Genomic DNA, 16,164 nt, shown 5'->3' on the forward strand with positions numbered 1-16,164 from the left:
TGCCTCCAATGCTGCAGAGCTGCTCTGTCTTCTGGGAAACATACTTCAGGCCAGGAATATCCTCTCAGATGTTCTCCAACAGGCTTGGGCTTCTTGACTACTGTTCCTCAATAGATTTCATAGCTTAGTGTATCTTTCACTATTTTCAGTCACTTAATGGTTTTTCTACCATGCAATAATTACTGTATTTAGTAAGCTTCTTTCCTGTTGAAAAAGATTGCAGATTTTTTTCAGACACTTATAGCATCCCTGGTAATGCTATAAGTTAATAAACTTCTCCCCTTCACCACCACTCTATCTCCTACTGGACCTCAGCTGAACTGAAATAATACAGCTTTACACTGAGGTACACTGTTGAGAGCTTCCTGCTACTATCTCCACTATCCTCCACAGAGTGCTATGATGGGTACCTGTCTTCTTTGCAAGGGTGTACCGTAGCTGTCCTCAATCATTCTCCAGTTCATGATTCATTTTACCCAGGCTATTCTCAGAAGGTAGCAGATATTCAAGCCAGAATCACATCTGTTCTTTGGTCTCTTTTTAATTACTTGCTTTTCTACTTTGTAGAGATATTAGTGTATGACTTGTTGCTAGGGGAAGTGGAGGGAGAAATTACCAGCCTTTCCTTTCTAATCTACCTAAGCAAGCCTTTGTAATTTGCATGGAACAGAGGAACATGTTAGAAGAGTTTCTTCACAATAATTTGATTCAGCTTTTTTGTTCAAGAACGTAGAGTTTTGGGGATATCTTTCTCAGTCATGATACAATAAGACATAAAGAACAAAAATAAGTTATGATTGTAAGAGTAGAAATGAGAATTCAAGGGAGATAGTAGAAGAGTAAATAGTTAAATTTCAAATATAAAACATTTAGACCCTGGGTATTTGTTACCTTTGTTAAACAACCAAATTAAGGGGAAAAGTGTATAACCACTTGTTAACACAGTTAACCAAGGAGAACTGTAGTCCTCCCAGCAAGAACCCTACTGGATAGAAAACACAACATCTTAGTTGATGACTGTAGTCAAGACATAGCAAGAGATGGAAAGGGCTGTAGTCCTCTATAGGAGAAAGGTTTACTAACCACTGCATTCCTAATGGATTTGGGACAGGATATTAAATAACCCTGAAGAACACTAGAAATCTAAAGGTAGGCTAGAATGATAACTCACCAACAAGGAGAAGAAGAATTAGAACAGGACTAATAGGGATTTAACTTGATGATATCATCAGAAGATACTAATAGCTAGGTCTGCAGTAGCAGAGGCAGGAGTTGAGATGGCGAGGTGTAGAAGAGGATAGAACTGGAGGATAGTGGCCTGGAGACAACAAGGCTCTTACGAGCTCTGTGATTCTAGGAAAGACGCTTAACCTCTGTCTTATCTTGGGTTTTTTTGAATGACTATAACAACAGCACAGTGCTCATGTAGTTAGTGTTATACAAATATGTATCCCCTTTCCCTTCATCTGCATGTATTTCCTAGTCATATATGTTTCCAAATATGTACACCCAAGCATGTTCTTTATACAAGCCCATTCTTCTTACTGAAAGTGTGTTTATTTGTGAAAATGAACTCAAAGTATATGATTATTATTTTATTCTATGCTAGTTTATCAAATGCTTTAGTTTGCTGTTCTCTAGTTCACTAGTGAAAGTAAGCACATTGATGACAACTTGTGTACCTTAGTTTAGAGAGAATTTTGATGACTGAAAACCTGGGATAGCATTCTGATGTCTCATGGGAGAAAGAGGTTCTTAGGAATACATAAAGAATTCTTGGTCTTTTAAAATTTAAGTTGAGTTTATCTCTATATTATGACTAACATCTGTTTTTTGTTTTTATGGATCATTTATTAGGCAGGAAAATCTTTTTTCTATTTTTATTATCGCCAGCTTTGTTCTTGAGAATAGAAGAGTAGTACTTCCTGTTTTATTCTCCTTAGAGAATAATTTTCCTATAATCTAGAAATTACTCTCAAAAACTTGTCACTTGCTTAAGAAATCTTAAGGAGTTGATAGGCTGTTCTTTTTTTTTTCACCTTTACCGTTAATTGATTGTGATGAACCTTTATTTAACTTTTCAGGGTTTTTCATAGATCAATCATTACAGGTTTTCTCCTGAGTATCTATTTTCCGAACTTCTGAAGTATTTAATGTTTTATGACATATCCTTTTGCTGTTTAAATATTAGAGATGTGAATCAAATTCTAGATATTATTTTTCCTTTGTTTAAAGTTTGAACATAGGGTCACAAAAGAAAGGGATCCTCCAAGACCTGTCATGAAGCAGAAATGTTCTAGGTAAGAACTCTAATTGAATGATCAGTAGTTGAGAGATTAGAATATAATCATGTTAAATTTAGTTTCCTAGATTATTGTTTTTAATTGTTTTTTTCTACAGTTCAGAAATATTTAAGAAAGATCTTTTGATAATTCTCTTAGATTTAAAATTTCAAGAGGATCAATTTAGAGATATAGCCTATTGTTTATGCATCAACTAATTTTCATTAACCAGTAATTTTTATTAGTCTAGAGAAATTAAAAATTAAAGAAGAAAAGAAAGTTAAGAGAAAGCTTCAAAGAAAAGAAGCAAAAAAATTAGCAAAAGAGAGATTGGAAGAGAAAACTGTAGAAAATAATTCATCTAAGCAAGGTGACCATAAAGGTATGAAGAAGTTTATAGTATTTGTTTAAATAACATATATATATGTTATTATATATATTATATATACACACATATATATTTTATATAGTCTTATATAATTAGGATTTCTTAGGTAATTATATTGGTTTCTAGTTCAGTCTTTAGATAGAGATCACTAAAAATGTACTAACCAAGCAACATGCATTTTTAAGTGCCTACCATATTCCAAGAACTATGCTAAGATGTGAAGTATACAAATACAAAAAAGTGAACCAATACCTACTTGTAAAGAGTTTAAATTTTAATAATTCAATTGCTCAAATTAATACCTGTTCAGCTAGAGTGAGGTTCAAGTGACAGCCGGCTCTGCCCCTCCCCTTGTTTGTATAAATGTCTCCTTGTGCATCCTGATTGAATAAGATAATTTTCTCTAACCCTTCTTTTTATTCCCTTCCCAGTATATTTCTTTTTCTCCTCTCTTTCCATTCTTCTCATAAGATCATCAAAACAACACAGAATCACTCCCAGACCCTAGTTAAGAGGCTATTCAACTGCTGCTATTCATTCCTACTATACCTCCATTGTGAATTGACTCTCCTACTCCCCACCACAGATCTTCCAACCCTTTATATCCTTCCTTAAACCTCGTGTTTACACCAACCTCTACTCACTTAGCTGAGGATCTTGCCTCATATTTTACAGGAAAAATGAGACTATTTGCTCTGAACTTTGTCTCTTCTTCATCTCCTATCAATCAGATGGTTTTTGCCCCTATCTCATTCTTTCCTGTCTGACATGATGAAATAGGCTTATTCTAACCTTTCTACTTGTTCACATGATCTCTTCTATCCTGTCTCCAACAGGTTGCCCCCTTCTGTCAACCCTATTCTTTCACCTCTTTTTGATCTGGGCAAATATGTCCATGTCTCTACCATCCTTAAAAAAAAACTTCACTAGACTCCTGATAGTAACTATCCATTGTTAACTATCATTTATTTCTCTTCTGTCCTTTGTAGCTAAACTTCTCAAAAAGGCCTTTTACACTAAGTACCTCCACTTTTCTCCTACTTTCTTCTGACAATATGACTTCCAACCTTATCATTCCATAATCTCCAAAGTTATTAGTGATCTTTTTTGTTGTTTATTTAAGCCCTTACCTTACATCTTAGAATTAATACTGTGTATTAGTTCCAAGGGACAATGGGGGTTAAGTCCCACAGCTAGAAAGTGTCCTCTTCTCTCCTTCCCCTATACAACTTCACATAGTGATCTCATTAGCTCTGGTGGATTCAATTACTATCTCCTCTGGCAATTCTCAAATCTGTCTATTCTGTCCTAACTTCTCTGCTGACCTTCAGTCTCACATTTCTTACTACCTTTCAGACATATTCAACTAGATGTCCAGTAGACATCTCAAACTAAATATATCCAAAACAGAACTCATTTTCTTTCCTTAAAAATCCTTTCTCCCCACCATTGCCAACCTTTCCCCAAACTCTAGGGGGAAGCACCATCCTCTCAAACCCTTAGGCTGGTAGCTAGCATCATCCTTGACTCCTCACTATTTCTCACCCCCATATGCAGTCTCTTGCCAGGGCCTGTCATTTTCACCTTTCACTTCTCTTAAAAACTCTACCTTCTCTCTTCTGACACTACCACCATTCTAGTGCAGGGGCTCCCTTTTAGAGCCTCCAGAATCAAATGCAAAATTCTCCTTTTGAAGTTAACAGAGCATCATAACTTAACCCCCTCTTACCTTTCTGGTCATCTTAACCTTTATTCCCCTGCCACTTGCTGTGCTCTTAAGAAGACACTATTTTTCATCTCTGGGTCTTTTGGTGGTCCCCTGGGCCTGGAATGCCCTCTCTCTTCATGACTTCTTCTTAGCTTCCCTGTCTTTAAGATCCAAATAAAATTCCATCTTCAACAGGAAGCCTTTTCCAATCCTTCTTAATTCTAATGCCTTTCCTCTCATATTTTTTTTTTCCTGTCTATCTGGTATATAGCTTGTTTGAACATAATTCTTTGCTTGTTATCTCTTCCATTATATGGTGAGCTCCTTGAGGGTACAAATTAACTTTTGCTTTTTTTATATCCCCAGTGTTTATCACAGTGCCTAGTACTTAGGAATTGATTAATATGTTAATTGATTGGCTGACTACTCTAGTATCTCATCTATACAAGCAAGCTAATAAAGAATATTCATTAAGAAGTACTGTAGGGGCAGCTGGGTAGCTCAGTGGATTGAGAGCCAGGCCTAGAGATGGGAGGTTCTAGGTTCCAATCTGAGCTCAGACACTTCTCAGCTGTGTGACACTGAGCAAGTTATTTGATCCCCATTGCCTAGCCCTTACCACTCTTCTGCCTCAGAGCCAATACACAGTATTAACTCCAAGATGGAAGGTAAGGTTTTAAAATTTAAAAAAAAAAGTACTGTAGAAGAGAGAAAGCATTAGTTTAACCAATTCAGAGTAATTAAAAAAATATGACCACTCCATTAAAGATAACCATAACCATCCTATGTTGAAGTCTGTACTCACATTTTAGAGATAAAATATTCCATGTACCATAATAAATTTACTTTGGCAGATATTGAACTGTGGACTTTATTATTTGATAGTTGACCCCATATTTAAGAAAAGGAAAAATAACATAATGTATCTTACTGATTTTTGTCATATTTCTGTTTAAATTACCTTTATCGATTCTAAAATGTATACTAATAACCATTAGAATGCCATCCTTTTACTCTAGTGTAATTTTTTTTCAATGGAAGTTTTGTGGACTTCAGAATTCACTTAAAATTTTTTCTAGTCTCCTTTTTATAAATTAATATTTTTCATATGTTCAAGCATCTATTTTTTCTCAAATTTTTCTTAAATTTTTATGGCTCTTTTCTGTAAAAACACAACTAGTAAAAAATAGCTTTAAAAGGAAGTTCCAAATGACCTTTTTGAGTCCATTTTATTTTTTGATTAGTCATTATTTTATTTTGATAAAAATCTGCTCTCAATGGCTCTAGATATGAAAACATTTATAGTACTTTCAAAAGTGATTCCCATTTCAGTTATTTGTTCTTCCATATTTAAAAGTTTGTTATTTACCTAATATTTGTAGTAGTTTATTAAGTGATATATAAAATGAATCCAATAATAAGAAAGGAAGAGAGCTGCATTTTTTTTTAACCCTTGTACTTCGCTGTATTGTCTCGTAGGTGGAAGATTGGTAAGGGTGGGCAATGGGGGTCAAGTGACTTGCCCAGGGTCACACAGCTGGGAAGTGGCTGAGGCCTGGTTTGAACCTAGGACCTCCTGTCTCTAGGCCTGACTCTCACTCCACTGAGCTACCCAGCTGCCCCTCGAGCTGCATTTTTTTGAAAATAATTTTGATCCAGTTATAGTTTTAGAAAATGAAGACTTGGACTAAATGACTAAAGATTCTTTCAACCCTAAATATTAAATTAAAACTTATAATTTAATTTAAAGGTAAATTGTATGTATACACATATAAGGTGCTATATAATGTGGTGTTATATTTGATCTTTCTCAGTTTATTTAATGATTGATATAATTTTTCAGTTTGACTAATGCTGCTATATATGCTAATTTTATTTCAGGATTTGTACAGAGTTGCCAGTTTCCAGATGATAGGGTGTTGCAGTGTATAAAACAAAATGCTGAGCAAATTAAATCTGGCATTCAAGACACTACCAAACTTCTTAGAGATTTGCTTTGTTGGAAGGTAATAAACACAGAAGATTATGCAGATTCATATTTTAATAGCAATTTTCTAAGGGAAACAGTGGAGCGTCTCCTCGAGCATTTGATACGGAAAAACAATAGAGTAAACACAAGAATTTTTCTTCATGTATTAAGTGAGATCAATGAAGTAAAGCCCAAACTACGTGATTGGATCAACAAACTCAATAGCTTAGGTATGTCACTTCTTTTAGAGAAACTTAATTTACCATATTGAATAATTATTTTAATGTTTGATTTTTTTTGAATTTCAACATTTATTAATAATCATTTTTAACATGGTTGCATGATTCATGCTCCTTCTTTCCCCTTCACCCCCCGCACTCTCCCCACCCATGGCCGACGCACATTTCCACTGGTTTTGTCATGTGTCCTTGATCAAGACCTATTTCCAAATTGTTGGTGGTTGCATTGGTGTGGTAGTTTCGAGTCCACACCCTCAATCATGTCCACCCCAACCCATGCGTTCAAGCAGTTGCTTTTCTTGTATGTTTCCTCTCCTGCAGTCCTTCCTCTGAATGTGGGTAGCATCTTTACCATAAATCCCTCAGAGCTGTCTTGTGTCATTGTATTGCTGCTGGTACAGAAGCCCATTACATTCGATTTTACCACAGTATATCAGTCTCTGTGTACAATGTTCTTCTGGCTCTGCTCCTTTCCCTCTGCATCAGTTCCCGGAGGTCTCTCCAGTTCGCCTGGAACTCCTCCAGTTTATTATTCCTTTTAGCACAGTAGTATTCCATCACCCGCATATACCACAGTTTGTTCAGCCATTCCCCAATTGAAGGACATACCCTCCTTTTCCAGTTTGTTGCCACCACAAAAAGCGCAGCTATAAATATTTTTGTACAAGTCTGTTTATCTATGATCTCTTTGGGGTACAAACCCAACAATGGTATGGATGGATCAAAGGGCAGGCATTCTTTTATAACCCTTTGAGCATAGTTCCAAATTGCCAGCCAGAATGTTTGGATCAGTTCACAACTCCACCAGCAATGCATTAATGTCCCAATTTTGCCACATCCCCTCCAGCATTCATTACTCTCCCCTTCTTTCATTTTAGCCAATCTGCTAGGTGTGAGGTGATAGCTCAGAGTTGTTTTGATTTGCATTTCTCTAATTATTAGAGATTTGGAACACTTTCTCATGTACTTATTGATACTTTTGATTTCTTTACCTGAAAATTGCCTATTCGTGTCTCTTGCCCATTCATCAATTGGGGATAATGTTTGATTTTTTAAAAATTTCCTCTACCATTTATAGCATATAGAAGTTTTTAAATGAAGAGCTGTAATGACCTTAGGGGAATGTTATACTATAGGAAGACAATGGTACATTGAGTATATTTAGAGCCTCGAGGCACCTTGGCTTTGAATTCCAGATCTATATTTACTACCTATGTGACTTTGAGCTACTCATTTAGTATTTCTAGTGCTTGATTTCCTCATCTGCAGAACATCTAAGAGACTTGAAATACATGATTTCCAATTCCCTTTTTTAACTCTGAATTTATGATTGTATTTCGTGTAGGTTTTTTTCAAAACCTTGTAAATAAACTTTTAAATTTTTGAAAATAAGTAAGGCTTTATAGTCAGTTCAATTCAACAAATAAATTAAAAGCCTACTGTTCTTGTTAAAACTGGTAAAGAGAAGAAGTTTTAAAAGGCCTAGAATTATCTCAAAAGTAAATTCCTGTCCTGAACAAGAGAAAAACACTGTGTGATTAATGTAGAATATGAGACTGTTAGAATTTTTTAACTGTTTCATGTCTTGGGTCCCATTAGCAGTTTGATGAATCTTTTGGATTCCTCTTAACTATAGCTACAAAAATAATAACAGGTAGTATTTATATAGTGATTTTTAAAAAAACAAATATCCCATTTGATTCTTACAACAACTCTGAAGGGTAGGTGCTATTATGTTATCCATTTTACAAATGAGGAAATTGAAATTGAAGCAGACAATCAGTTAAGTGATTTGGCTAAGGTGACTACCCCTCCTAGATGTCTATCTAGTACACAGTATTTTGTAATTTGTGGTTTTATGTAAATGTCTGATGTGCCATGGGGTTCAATAATTACCCATTGTTACATAGCTAATATGTGTCCAAAAACAGAATTTGAACCTACATATTCCTGATTCTAAGGCTAGCCCACTATCCACTATTCTGCAGTGATGATAAAATAGATATATACATTAGGAAGTTATATTTTTATTAAGATGCTAATCAGTTTAAGATAGTGTAATGTATTCCTAAATTCTAATTACCTAATGAGGCAGCATGATACAGTAGTGCAGACTTGGTATCAAGAGTAGCTAGGTTCAAATCCTACCTTAGACAGTCATGGTGTATCCTTAAGCAAGTCACTTAACCTATCTTTAATATCACTTTTCTCCCATGTAAAAACAAGAGAGTTGTATTCTATGGCTTCTAAGGACCCTCCTAGCTCTAAATCTATGTGTCTGGGATCCCTTTCACTAGAAAAAAAAGTAAGTTCCAGGTCCATGTGCCCAAAAACATAAAGGACTAGCTAGTTGCTACTCAGACTGCAGGTACACATAACTTCTATGCTTTCAGATAAAAAAAATCTACATATATTGTTTAGCTAAACTATTTATAGTGACAGCATTATATAACTATTATGCAATTTGCAGTGATAAAGTAGAATATGATCAAGCTTCAGGTTTAGTGCTGTTCGCCATGAGACCTTATGTTTCAATATAAATATTACTGAGAGAAAGCAATGCTTTCTCATGCTTTAAAAATTTCATCTCACAAGAAAATGTTATAGAAGTCAAGTATAGTAATTGAGTATAACTCAATTGAGTGTAACTACAAAAATTAAAAGGAAAGCTTCTTTTAGACCAAAAAAAAAAAAAATCTACAACCCTTCCAAAATAGATCTTGCTTTATACACCATTGCTTGAGCCTCTTCTCTTTCCCCCACCCCACTCCTTATGGCTAGTGGTCTTTTCTAACTACTTTGTATTTATTTTGTGTTTATTCTCTCTATACTTATAATATGTGTCTATCATCTCCTCCAATATAATATAATCTCTTGGAAAGTAAAGTTTGTTTAAGTTTTGGTATTTGTGCCAGACCCTGCATAATTCTGTCACATAACAAATGCTTAAACAGTACTTATTAATTGTTTGATTATGTTTGGTGTTGAACTCTATTTGTTGATTTGCCATCTGTGTAGTATATAGTAACCATCAATTCCAGAAAGTAGCAGGGAGATAGGAGATATAACAGCAGTTGGCCAAAATGCCATTTTTAGTGTATTGGCTATATGCTACAAAATTCTGTATTTGTTGTATTTTCTGATTTCAGTAACTATGTATTGTGCTGCATATTATTAAAGTATAACAAAAGTTTATTAGCTTATACTATTTGGATTCCAAAAAATTCAGTTTTCATTAGTTAAAAATATGAAATACTTACATTTCAGCACTTTAGGATAGTAATTAAAACTGGACTGTAGTCCTAAGCCACTTCGCTTTAATAAATAGATGAGACCCAACCAATTAGTTGGTAAATTAAATAGATGATGCACTTGAAATTTTTTTGTCCTCAGCATTTTATTTAAGTGCTTTCTCAAAATTTTGATTATATTATTCATTTCTGCTTTGCTTTGTTAAATAAAGATGATCTTTGCAACAATGATAAAAATGGATATTTTTTCACATTAGTGAAAATTTAAGAGATGGATATTCTTTCCTTTGTTTCTTTAATAAGAAATAATTCTGTTCTGACCAAGGATTGTTTTATTTCAGGTTTGGATGCTACAAGGATGTTTTTTTCCCGTTATGGTGATTGTATAAAAGAGCTTGATTTTAAACTGATAGCTGTTCTCTGGGATGAGAAATATGGGCGTAAACTAGACCATGTAATCACCATTCGTGAAGAGAGAGATGTAGTTGGATATTTCAATAATCCAGGGTCATTGAAGGAAGCTCGCTCCATAATATGGCTTTTAGAAGAAAATAGAGAGAAGTTTCCAGCACTACATAATGCTTTAGATGAATTCTTTGATATAATGGGTATGTAACCACACCATAAGTATAACACACCTTCACCTAAGCTTTTTTTCTGCCTTTTTATTATGACTAAACTTAGATAATTCCTGGAAGTTAAGAAAACAAGATTTTAAAATATGAGCTTGAATTTTCCAACTGTAATGAATTGAAAAGCAGATGGTTATGTCACATAAGAACAATAGAAGACAGATATAATTTAATTCCAGTAAGTCAATCTCTAAGATATCACTAGAATAAAAAATGGAGTAGTTTGGGCTGTAGGTATTTCTTTTGACTGCAGAGAATACCAGTCAAATATTAATTGACCAACAAATTATTTTTTCAAATCCTGTTATAATAGTTAACCTCAGAAGAACTAAAACAGTCTGTTTAAAGGTTTTGTAATAATTATTTTCTGCTCCATTTAAATTTGCTATTTAGTCACATTTTGATCTAGTAATTTTGCTTTTGACTTTTGATTCAAAGTTGTATAAAGACTTTCAGGTTATATAATATTTTGTTCTTTCATTTCACATCTGGGATGATTTCCACAAGGGTTCTATTAGGTTTTCTAAAAATATATACTTGGGAGATTTTCTTATGTACTTATTTATCTTTCACTAGATGGCCCTTGTACTATATTAAGGAAACAAGAGAATGAAGATATTTCAGTAAGTTATTATTTGGCTATATTCATGCCTCATTTTGTAGTATATCCTAATCCCTAATATTTCAATGAGAAGGTATTTAGTTTTAAATTTTTATTAATATTTTTTCTATTTACTTCAGCTTTCTATCTGTTTGCATCTATTCCCCAACACTCTCCCCAACAAGCCATTCGTGGGAACAAAGAATTTAAAAAAGAAAAATATTTAGTTCACAAAAATTAAACACATTAACTTTATTGACTGTATAGGCTTTTCCAGTTTGCTGGATGTGAGGTGAAATCTCAGAATTGTTTTTATTTGCGTTTCCTTTTTTAATAAATAGGAGTAATCTTTCGTATTGTTAATACATGCTAATTTTCACATATCTTTCACTGAAAAGGGTGTTTTACAATTACCTATGTTAAAATGTATTTGAAAGGAAGTGTGATTTAGTGACTTGAAGATTAGCCTTAGAGTCAAGATAATTGAGTTTAAGTCTCATTTTTGACATATAGCTGTGTGACTTGGATATTTTATCCAGTTTCTCCTGTCCCCCAAGTAATCCTCAAAGAAAGGAATTCTCACCCTGAAATCTCAAGCTACATGGATAGGTTTCAGAGGACTCTGAACTATGGAAAAATATTTTGAAAAATGTATTTTAATGTAATTTGTTTCCATTGTAATCCTATGCATTTTTTTTCTTTTTGCATTTCAGAATATTCTGAGAAAGGGTCAGTAAGGTTTTACCAGACTACCAAGGGGGGTCAGGGCCACACAACAAAGGTTAAGAATCCCTGCTCTAAGATTTAAATCACTAGTTAATCACCAGTTTTCATCAGTGGAAAGAATTCTCTGTACCAGTGAAATCATAGATCACTTTCCCACCCCCCAAAGAGAGAAAAAAAGTTGTCAATTATTTTTTTTTGCAGTGGACTTACATATGGTTGTTGTATTTTTGTTATTGTTGATTTTTATTTTTGTTTTTGTTTTTTAATTTTTAGTTTTCTGATATGACTTATGGCATCTCCTGCCATACCAGGCGTCAGACAACTTGGTAGTAAGATCAGAAGAAAATTAGAATAGAACAAATGATAGGACATACAGTAGTTGTTTGTATATGCTTTCCACTGAAATTTTATTCTAAAATGAAATTTAGAGAGCTGCTAAGTGACTTAGTGGATTGAGAGCCAGGCATAGAAAGGGGAAGTCCTAGGTCCTGAGACCCTTCCTGGCTGTGTGTCCCTGGGCAAGTCATTTAACCCTCACTACCTCATCTTTACCACTCTTCTGCCTCAGAAGCAATACACAGTATTGATTCTAAGACAGAAGGTAAGGGTTTTAAAAAAATATATAAATAAAATAAAATTTAAATTATTTTGTATTATTAATTTTACCTAGAAATAGATATAATTATCCATTATTAACATTATGTTGATATAACAAAAAAAGTATAGAAGATATTTGTGTTTTTTGTTTGTTTTCAGGAAAATGTCTCCTGAATAGTTTTCAAAAGGGAAAAACCAGAGAAACATGTTGTTTATGTGACATTATATATGAGATCATAAAGAATACAAAATATATTAATGACATAGCCAGTTATTCAATGAATGATAATTGAAATTATAAAAGACCTGAAATAGAAAAGTATTAAAATTTTGTTTTAAAAATATAGCCCCTTGTCTTGCTGATGAGGGCATAATAGTCTACGTTTTAATTTTAAAAGAATAGCTTTAGGAAATCTTTAAAATTATTTTTATTACTGTTAACTAACTCCTAAAAGATTTGAGGTGAAATGGTACAGTATTCTGCATTTTTAACCATAAAATACCTTCCCTACAAAATTCATTTTACAGAGCATTTCTTCATAGTAATACTGTGAAGTAAGAAATATAGGTATAATTATCTATTTTATGGATGAAGAAATAGCGGTTGAGAGAAGCAAAGTAATTTGTCCAAAGCCAATTAGTAAAGGAGTTTTTACTTGAAACTGAGTCTTCTAAGTCAAAACTTTTCCCACTTATACCAAGCCAACTGAGAATCTATTGCCACTAGTGTTCAGTGTCTGATGTCTATAACATTTCATATCAAGAAATAGGTTTTTGTGGAATACATAAAATGCCATGACTATAAGAGTAATCTTGTGTAATATTATTAATTAAGCTATATCTATATGCTTACGACTTTTTGGGAGGGGGATTTACCTAAATATTATTGGAGCCAGTGCTCCAAAATTCTATTTCCTGAATGTATATCCATTTGTAATTTTTTTCTTTTTCTAGACTAATGGTATTAAGGTAAAAAACAAAACCAGAAAAAAGAAGCACAAAGAATCAAAGGTAATCAGTTTTTCTGTTTGTGTTCCATTAAACTAAGATATTTAATTTAGAAATGTTGATGCTGGAGGTTAATTTTGAAATGTTTGGTGGGGGAACACTTCAGAATTATCAATATAACACTTTTTTTTCCTGAAATGATGAATTTTAATTAGCTTGATGACCAGCTATTTAACTACTATCTTTTTTTTTCTTATCTCTTACCTTCTGTCTTAGCATTAATACTAAGTATTGCTTCTAATGCAGAAGAGTGGTAAGGGTGAGGCAGTTAGGGTTAAGTGACTTGCCCAGGGTCACATAGCTAGGAAATGTCTGAGGCTATATTTAAACCCAGGTCCTCCTGACTCCAGGGGATAGAGATCCACTGTGCTACCAGCTGCCCCTGGGAGTTCCATCTTGAACAATCTATACATGAAAAGAAATTCTCACTGTAATCTACATAAGTAATCATCCAGGTTGGAGACCTCAAAGATCAGAGAATCCTCTACTCCCTAAGACAACCCATTCCACTTTTAGATACTTCTACTAGTTTGAAAGTTTTTTAGTTCTAATTTTTTTTTTTTAAACCCTTTACCTTCCACCTTGGAATCAATACTATGTGTTGGTTCCAAGGCAGAAGAGTGGTAAGGGCTAGGCAATGGGGGTTAAGTGACTTGCGCAGGGTCACACAGCTGGGAAGTGTCTGAGGCCAGATTTGAATCTAGGACGTCCTGTCTCTAGGCCTGGCTCTCAATCCACTGAGCTACCCAGCAGCCTCCTATATTTGCTTTTTTGACAGCTTCACACATTTCTTCTGGTTCTGCCCTTTGGAGCTAAACAGAACAAATCGAATCCCTTTTCTACCTGAAAACACTTTAGATACTTGAATGCATGTATCACATACCTCATGAGTTTTCTCTTCAAACTAGAAGTCTTGACGTAGTTTTCCTGTGCAAGGCCTATGCTGGAAAAATTACGCATTTTTCTGAATTTATTCCTCAAGATTTGGTTTAGGACATTTTTTGGAGGAGTTTGTGAAGAGGAGTTCATTATACTATTTAGCTCTGCCTCCTGTACTTTTTAAAAGAGTGAACTTGGTTGCCTGGCACACTAAATTTAATGGTAGAATAAGTTTATAATGATAATTCTTTGAGAAAAGAAGTAATATACTTAATGTTTGAATGACTAAAACTTATCAAATTTTATAAGTATATACTATCCAAAATACACGAAATAGAGATTGATGAAAAAATTTTTTTAATATTCCAAATGAGAGAAACAAATTCCCACATTAGGCATGTTCAAGAGATGAATTTAATGATGTTAATGCTTACTGAGTCTCATCCAGAGAATTTATTGATGACTTACGCTGACTCGATTTTGAAGAAACAAGCTTTATTATAAGAATTTATCATAAGACAATGTAATAACAGTGTAATAACCACTCAGTTAGTACAGTAAGTACTTAAGGTAAGGGAAGGAGGTGTAAGGAAGTGTGGTAATTAAAGGTAGTGAGAGTAAAGAGTTTGTAAATTAAGAATAAAAGGCAAGAGAGCATATATGTATGGGTTCTCAGAAATGCTTTTTATCTTGTTTAGTTTCTAAGAAAGGGTCATTTGTTTGGGTAGTTGTTGCCCTGTGTGTCCAGGAAACTGATGTTACTTTACCCATGGTTCATTCAGCCCACTCAGAGGAAGCAAACTACAGTGTAAATGGGACTCTAATGATATGTTAAAAACCGTAGGGCAACTTTAGATCAAGTTTTGCTCTTTTCTGCCCTGACTCTAAGGAAGACAGTGATTGAGGAAATTAAACATTGTTTGAACCTAGTCCTGTGTGACTGGGAAACTTAACTACCTGTACTTGCTGTTCAGAGACCCCAACCAAGGACCTAGGTTAAATCTAAAGATTGACGTGAAGGCTTTTTAGGTTTGGCATAACTGAATTGCCCATCTGAGATCCTTTGGGTCTTGCAGTGTTGTACCTGTTCCTGGGAGTGGAACCGTCTTGTTCCCATTTGCTTCTGAAACTTTTTCCTTAATCTGTGAATTGGTACTTCTGCCAACCCCCATCACCATTGTCCACTGACCTTATGTCCATCTCCTTATGCCTTCAAGGGCTAGAAAAATGACTCATTACTTCTTCTTGGCTTTCCAGATGAAAATTCAGTCTAACAAATTCTCCAGTTCTTTGTCAGGGAGATGTGGGGGAGAGAACTATACTCTGAAGCTTCCTTTCACTACCTCATCTTCATTCTGCCCAAGTATTGTTTAACATTACAGTCTTAGGCAAGAAACTGAAGACCTTAAGGACACAGGTATTTGTTTTATCACTTCTTTCTATCAAATGCTTGAGGGGGGCGGAGCCAAGATGGCAGCTTAGTAGCAGCAAAAGCTTGAAACCATCCTGACAGTCCTTCCAAACTAAACTTTAGAAGGCACCATAAAATAACAGGCGTTAAAGCAGGGTGAATGAGGGAGCTCTCCCTCTGAACACAATTTGAAAGGTAGACAGAGTTGATTTTCATGGGATAAGGGGGAATTAGAAACATAACTGCACACAGAGGAGTGCTGACAAACCCTTCCTCCCCCTCCCACCTACTATATACCAGATTTGGGCACAGGCCAGGGCATAGGCCAACTTCAGGATCCTAGGACAGGAGCTACACCAACAAAAGAGCACCTCAGACCCACCCCTTGAAGTCCCAGGCCCTGGCAACAGCCCACAGTGAAGCCTGGAAGTCCATAGCTCTGGGCCTTTCCAAGCCTCCATGGCTGAAGAAAA

At 34.6% G+C, this 16,164-nt stretch overlaps 1 protein-coding gene across 1 annotated transcript in view; it reads left to right on the forward strand.

The window, feature by feature from the left end:
* The window catches only part of TTC3 (tetratricopeptide repeat domain 3), a 169,419-nt gene that overhangs the window by 85,980 nt on the left and 67,275 nt on the right, over nt 1-16,164 (forward strand). Inside the window, exons 19-24 of the mRNA XM_044670285.1 lie at nt 2,236-2,300; nt 2,528-2,664; nt 6,260-6,577; nt 10,179-10,445; nt 11,046-11,092; nt 13,348-13,404. Of these exons, the coding sequence (XP_044526220.1) occupies nt 2,236-2,300; nt 2,528-2,664; nt 6,260-6,577; nt 10,179-10,445; nt 11,046-11,092; nt 13,348-13,404 (891 nt within the window). The remainder of the gene's footprint in view (nt 1-2,235; nt 2,301-2,527; nt 2,665-6,259; nt 6,578-10,178; nt 10,446-11,045; nt 11,093-13,347; nt 13,405-16,164) is intronic.

The sequence above is a fragment of the Gracilinanus agilis genome, chromosome 3 (assembly GCF_016433145.1).
Source record: "Gracilinanus agilis isolate LMUSP501 chromosome 3, AgileGrace, whole genome shotgun sequence".
NCBI classification, from domain to species: Eukaryota; Metazoa; Chordata; class Mammalia; order Didelphimorphia; family Didelphidae; genus Gracilinanus; species Gracilinanus agilis.